This window comes from Lycorma delicatula, chromosome 6 (assembly GCF_047948215.1).
Source record: "Lycorma delicatula isolate Av1 chromosome 6, ASM4794821v1, whole genome shotgun sequence".
In the NCBI taxonomy this organism is placed as follows: Eukaryota; Metazoa; Arthropoda; class Insecta; order Hemiptera; family Fulgoridae; genus Lycorma; species Lycorma delicatula.
The window spans coordinates 112900033-112906490 of NC_134460.1; the positions used below are offsets into that span (position 1 = coordinate 112900033).

Sequence of the window (6458 nt, forward strand, 5' to 3'; positions counted from 1 at the left end):
TTTAGTAAGAAATAAAACACTAGCGTTTGCATAACGACAAAACATAAGTGAAAAAAACGAACTTTCATAAATAAAAATTAAATAACCTTTGCAACATAAATATGTATCATTTTATATTAGGATGATTAATACAATTATTTAATCATATAACAGGCTATAAATAGCTAAAAGTCAAACAGATCATTACACGTACTGTATACGATCTACACTACTCAATCATAAGATTTTGACATTATGCGTATATAATACATATACCGCAGAATCAAATCGGTAAATGAAATGTCAACACTATATTTTCACAATTCTCTCCACTGAACATCTTTATAAAATAAATCTGTTGTGTAAAGGAAATTGCAAACGTTCAGAAACTGTTTACCAAATAAAAGTTATTATTAGAAATTTAGCGTTTTTATTATAATGACCGCTCATAATAAAAATATTTTTAGGACCGCTCATTCTTAGTATTCTTGTGTACAAGAATAAAAATATACACGATTCATAAATGCATGATGGTATTGGCGGATCATCTACATTTTTATTAGATACATAAAATTCTTTCGTAGAATTCTCTCAATTTACCTGATATGATAATATAGAAAAAAAATACAGAGCTGTCAAATTTATAAAGAATGGATTAAATATTTTTGCATTCCTGTGCCTCACAATTAAGTTTCCTGTTAAAAAAACTAAACATAGAAATATTTTAATTAACAAGTCAACAGCTAAAGTGTAAAAGCGTGTAAGCTTCACTAGAAAAATTATGTACGTACAAATAAATGAACATAAATAAATAACAATGTTAGAACATCGTGAAAGTGTCTCTGATTAACGTTCCACTAATTTCTTTTGTATTCATCAAAAGACCTCAATTTTTAGAAAATTATGTTTATATTGTTGTGGGAGGTTAAAGTTAGTAAGGTTATTTCTGATATAAACATTACAGCTTGAATTACATTTCACAAAATAAATATACAGCTACTTAAAATAACAATTTATCATAACTACTAAAGATATTAAACAACAACTATCTAAAATTACGTTTTTTTGAAATACTTTTAATTCTGTCTGTTTTCAAAAAAATATCATGTATAAAAAAAATTATACAGCAGCAAGAAGAATGCCAACTTACCATCTTTGATTTTTGAAGAATTGCTAGTGGTTTTGTCCACCTGACAATACATCGTTCGGAACAATCACACACTCGCAATATATTTTAGTAATTCTCACCGAATAATCGCGATCATAACTGTTAAATAAATACAATAATTAACACACATTACCGACACATAACACACACTTCACGAAGCAAAGACGCCATTTCACTGACTACAGAGATTGTAGAGCGCAGCATTGAATGAAATACAAAGTTCAAATTGCTACCGCTAGAGGTAGCTTACACTACAAATGCCGATTCTGGTGCTCTCTATTGCTCTCTACTACTAACTCATTTACAAACAAAATAGTATTTTATTTCAATTAAAGAATAATTCAGAATGGTTTCAGCTGTTAATTCTTACCGATTAAGTAATATGATTGTTGTTAAAAAACAAACAATCTAGAATTAATTATACCTAAGATAGTTTAATATAATTTATTTGTATTACAATTGCATTTTATTAAACATTATAATTATTTTTAGTAGTTAAAAAATAAACATCTGAAAATATTTTTATAATAATAATAACTGTACTATAATTGACTCGTGGTGATTTTTACTTCTTTGTTAGTACTGTAACCGCGAAAAATTTAGGTTTTCAGATTTCAACGGAAATATCCGTTTTTACCATTGCGGAAAACATTTTGACTAGTTTCGGCGTGACGTCTGTGACGTTTCTCGCATAACTAAAAAACGATTAGCCGTACGATGTTGAAATTTTAGATTTAGGACTGTTGTAACATGTAGTTGTGCAGCTCTACTTTTGATTCAATTGACAACCAAAAGTGTCCAAAAAAGCCCAAAATCTAAAAATTTGAATTTTCGACTTTTTCTTAACTACAGTAATAAGCCCTTATTGAGAGCTTTTGAACGACGTATCATAAGTGGTACTATTTTCATTGCTTTCAGCAATGAAAAGTTATAGCCAAATAAAATTTTAATTAATGAAATATTTGGATCTTACAAGGGAGGCACATCGGTTCGAATCAGACTTTATCTCATTTTTTTTTTATTATATATTGCTTTATTAATAATTATTAACCTCCGATTGAAAAAAAATATATATTTACGATGAATAATAATTCAATAACAAAAAAAAAGAACCAAATAATGAAATAAAATTTTATGTAATTTTCATTAAAAAAAATGTATATATGTAATTTAATAGGTATATAAGGAAGTCATGTGGTGTCCACATCAGATTTTTGTATTTGAGTATGGTTTTCTTTTCTGTTTAAAGAGACTTTTATAGAATTCTTTTCGTAAATAATTATTTTAATTTGTTGGTTAAATGAGTAAAATTTAATGGAATGAGATTTTATTTTGTTTGTTTCATAAAATCATATTTATAGAAATTTTGAATGAAGCTATCCATTATAAATCTACATACAAATAAAAAAATGTGAAAATTACTTTTTTGCTTCCCTTTTTTTAATCTGATAACTGTAGTCAATTCAGTTGGGACGTGGAACATTTTAATACTTTATATAGATCTTTTTGTCAATCTTTAGTATAGACTTCCAAGTCAGCATCTACTTGTGTAATGTTTATGTATATTACTAAAAATTTCATTTTGATGTACAGGAGATATTAAAAAATTTAAATATTAAAAATGATCATAATTTCTACATTAATACACAGCTACATGGATAAGTTTTTATCTTTTTATAATATAATTTATCTTCATTTTAAAAATCATTGATACCATTCTGTTGATAATGACTGTTGGTAATTAACACTACACCGACACCAGAAACTTATCTTCTGCATGGTGTTAGCTAATACAAACCTGCGTCAACCTCTATGTTTGCAACATTTCATTAGGAGGTACTCTTTTCAGATAACTGGGTCAAGTATAACTCAGGTAATTAATAAAGTTGATGTTTTGATCTAGACAATTGGACTTTATTTTTGTGTATTATTTTAGCTTAGGAACATTTTTTCACATCTACACTTTTAAATTAGCTGTACATTATCTAATATCTGTATTTTCTAACATATTATATCAGAGAACTATCATCTTTACCCCTACTGCACTTTTCCATAAAAGCCACATACTCTGTATATAAATAATTCCTCATATAACTGTTGGCTGGTAAATTACATTAGAATGTTGAAATTAAATAACATCATTTCATATTGAAATTTTCCCTGGAAATAATTATACTATTTGTAAGTTGTAAAATATGATATCTTTTTATAGATACTAAAGCTTTATGTGTACTAAAGATAGGATTTAACGTAGACTTTCTCCACTTTTTCTAGAATTAAATGGAGTAATTTTCTTTTTAACTTGCATATTATCCTCTAAACAGTAAAACTTAGATGTTGCAGGTGTATGTAAATGATTATGTAAGTGTACATGTATGCAGCAAATGATTACATATTTAAGGGTTAACTGGGACTGTGAAGGTAAAATAATTTATGTAATTATGTATTTGTTTACGCCAATGCGTAAAGCAGTCATAAGTTAATTCAACTGGTTTGGTATTTGACTTATTTTCATCTAAAATTTAACAGTATTTCGATGTAATGAATATTCCAATTATAAATAAGAAATTTTTCATACACTGAAATTTATGCGTTCCATTCAACATACATTTAAAAATATGCTCAGCTGATTTTTATTTATGCTTTTTAAAATTTATTTATAATGTTTAAAAAAAAAAAATAATAATAATAAATAAAAATACGTAAACATTTTGCATGAACTCGGCTCCTGATGATTCACACAGCTCCATCTACACTATAAGCCGGCTCCCCACTAGATTCAGTCAGTCTGTCTCTGACCATCAGTCTCTCTCAGCCTCTCTCTGATCACAGACACTCTTGTCTTGTCTAGTCTATTCTCAATCTATCATTTGAAGACTTATATTGTTCAGTCAAGATTTACACATCATACAGTATACAAGTACATACATTAAATTATGTATATTTTTCAACAATTTGTTAAGCTATCTTTGTGAACATTTCATTTGTAAGGTACATTTCAAGATTTTATAATTTTTCTTGTTAAAAAGTGTATGTTTCAATTAACTCTGTAAGTATCTTTTGTTATGTTACAATACCTATGAATCTTTGTTATGTGAACTCGGCGAACATTCTTTATGTTTAATACTTATGAATCTATGTTGTATGTCAAAAATCCTTTCAACATTATGTTTGTGATTCTTCTTCTCTATAATTGTATGGTAAAATATTAAACTCAAAGGAATTTACATAGACATATAAAATCCACAATTGTAAGATTATATTTTGTGCAAGTGAATATCAAAATGTCAATGTTTTTCATTTTACAGTAATCGTCTGTTAAACTCTCTGTTATGATAATCCAGATTACATCCTGCGTAAGTGAATATCAAGATACTAATGTTTTTTATCCTACAGTAATCGTCTGTTAAACTTTCTATTATGATAGTCCAGATTATATTCTGTGCCAGTGAGTATCAAGATATTGTTTTTCATTAACCAAAAAACGGTAATCGTCTACTAAATAATAAGGTAATCCTCTGTTAACTAATAAGATATTATTATTATACTCTGTATTGTTATTATATTCTGTCTGTAAGTAAAAGAAATATTCAAGATAACATGTTTACCTATACTTTACTTAACGATTGTTGTATATAAATATCGCATAAGGAGATTTTGTGCAAAACATTTGTTTTTAACAAAACAATTATGTAATAATAATGTATTTATGAATTTTTTTGTTTTTACGAATATGTTTATATAATTCTGTTTTTCATTCTGTTAAAAATAAGGTCCAATTTTCTTTTGGCAAAAACGAGCTATGTGTAATTTTATTTTTGTAACTTTCCCCAACAGTATTAATAAATTTTTCTTGCAAGTGAATTATTTAAATATTCATTTTCATGCAAACATAATTATTAAATATATTTCATCTTAGTTTTAGGTTACAAATATTATTTCTCATTGTAATATATAATAACTTTTTCATAAAGCATTATGAAAACACATGATTTTTTCCTGAATAATGAAATCTTAATAAAAGAACTTTATCAATTTCTTATCTTTTTGATAGTATCTTCCTCATTAAATTAATTTATTTTAGAATATCATTCCTTTGTTAATTGTGTGATGTTTGAAAATACAATATTGTTATTTAAATCATAATACTTATTCAATTTTTTTCTATTTATTTGATGTAGTAGTGTGTTAAGACCATGTTTTGCTTTTCCTTATTTTACAGTAGTTATTTACCCAAAATAGGCAAAGTTTGAGTTGTTATAACTTTTATGAAATTTTTGAAATATTGCTTCAGAAATTTATTTATCATATACTGTAATCACCACCTTATTCACCATTGTCATGTTTGTGCCTTAAAAATGGTAAACTTCAATGGTTTGATTGATGTTCAAGTCTTATACTTCCATCTACAGTTTTTGTATTCTATAGCAATATTGTGTTATAAATATATACGGTACTGTAAAATTAAACCTTCACGTAATGAAAAACTGAAAAAACCATAAGACTCAAATGTGATAAATATTTAATGCAACTGTACTTGTTTGTTAGGAAGACACACATTCCTTTACAATATTAAGAATAATTCAATATAAAATCATTCTTTCATTTCACTTAATGTTATATATCACATGATCATTTGAAAAGTTACTACATTTATTATTCAACAGCTATCAGCCCCATTGTATTTCTGTCTGCATACATGTATACCATTCTTGGGGGGAACCTTTTTAAAATTATTTTTAAAGGGGTAGAACCCACCCTCTCTGCTACAGCTATCACAACTTAAAAATCTTAAATGGCAATGGTAACATTTAATTACATTAATTGACAACCCAAAAAAATAATGAATTTTGGTGAAAAGAAAATTAAAATCTTCCCACCCTCTTTGCTAGGTAGATGCAAAAAACCATTTGGGTAGTACTTTTTTAAATTTCAGTCCAACAAAAATAACTATAAAATTATGTGATATTACTTCTTAAACCATTTGAAATAATCATAATTTGTGGATTAAAACTGAAAATTATTTTTTAAATTACCAACATATAATTTCCGTAAATATTTTCAAAATTTTCAGAGGTTAAAACTTATTCTTTTTAAGTGAGATGATGCAGCATTGATACCTCATTGGAAAGCTCTTTGAATGACAAGTAATTTGGTGCAAATAAAATAAAAATTGGTTCACTGGCATTGACATTATGATTAAAAATATGTTTTTTTTTTAGTTTATGTTGGAATACAGTGTTACTGACTCAAAGCATCAGATCTGAAATTGTCTGTTCTTGTTAAAAATATGGGTTTTAGGTTTCTCCAG

At 26.6% G+C, this 6458-nt stretch overlaps 1 protein-coding gene across 2 annotated transcripts in view; it reads right to left on the reverse strand.

The window, feature by feature from the left end:
* The window catches only part of Eip63E (cyclin dependent kinase Eip63E), a 778181-nt gene extending 776869 nt beyond the window's left edge, over positions 1-1312 (reverse strand). For both annotated transcript variants that reach the window (XR_012756703.1, XM_075368329.1), the window contains exon 1: positions 1130-1312. Coding sequence is in view for 1 of the 2 variants with exons in the window: in XM_075368329.1 (XP_075224444.1) it covers positions 1130-1181 (52 nt within the window). In the remaining variant the exon portion in view is untranslated. The remainder of the gene's footprint in view (positions 1-1129) is intronic.
* Positions 1313-6458: the final 5146 nt, after the last annotated feature.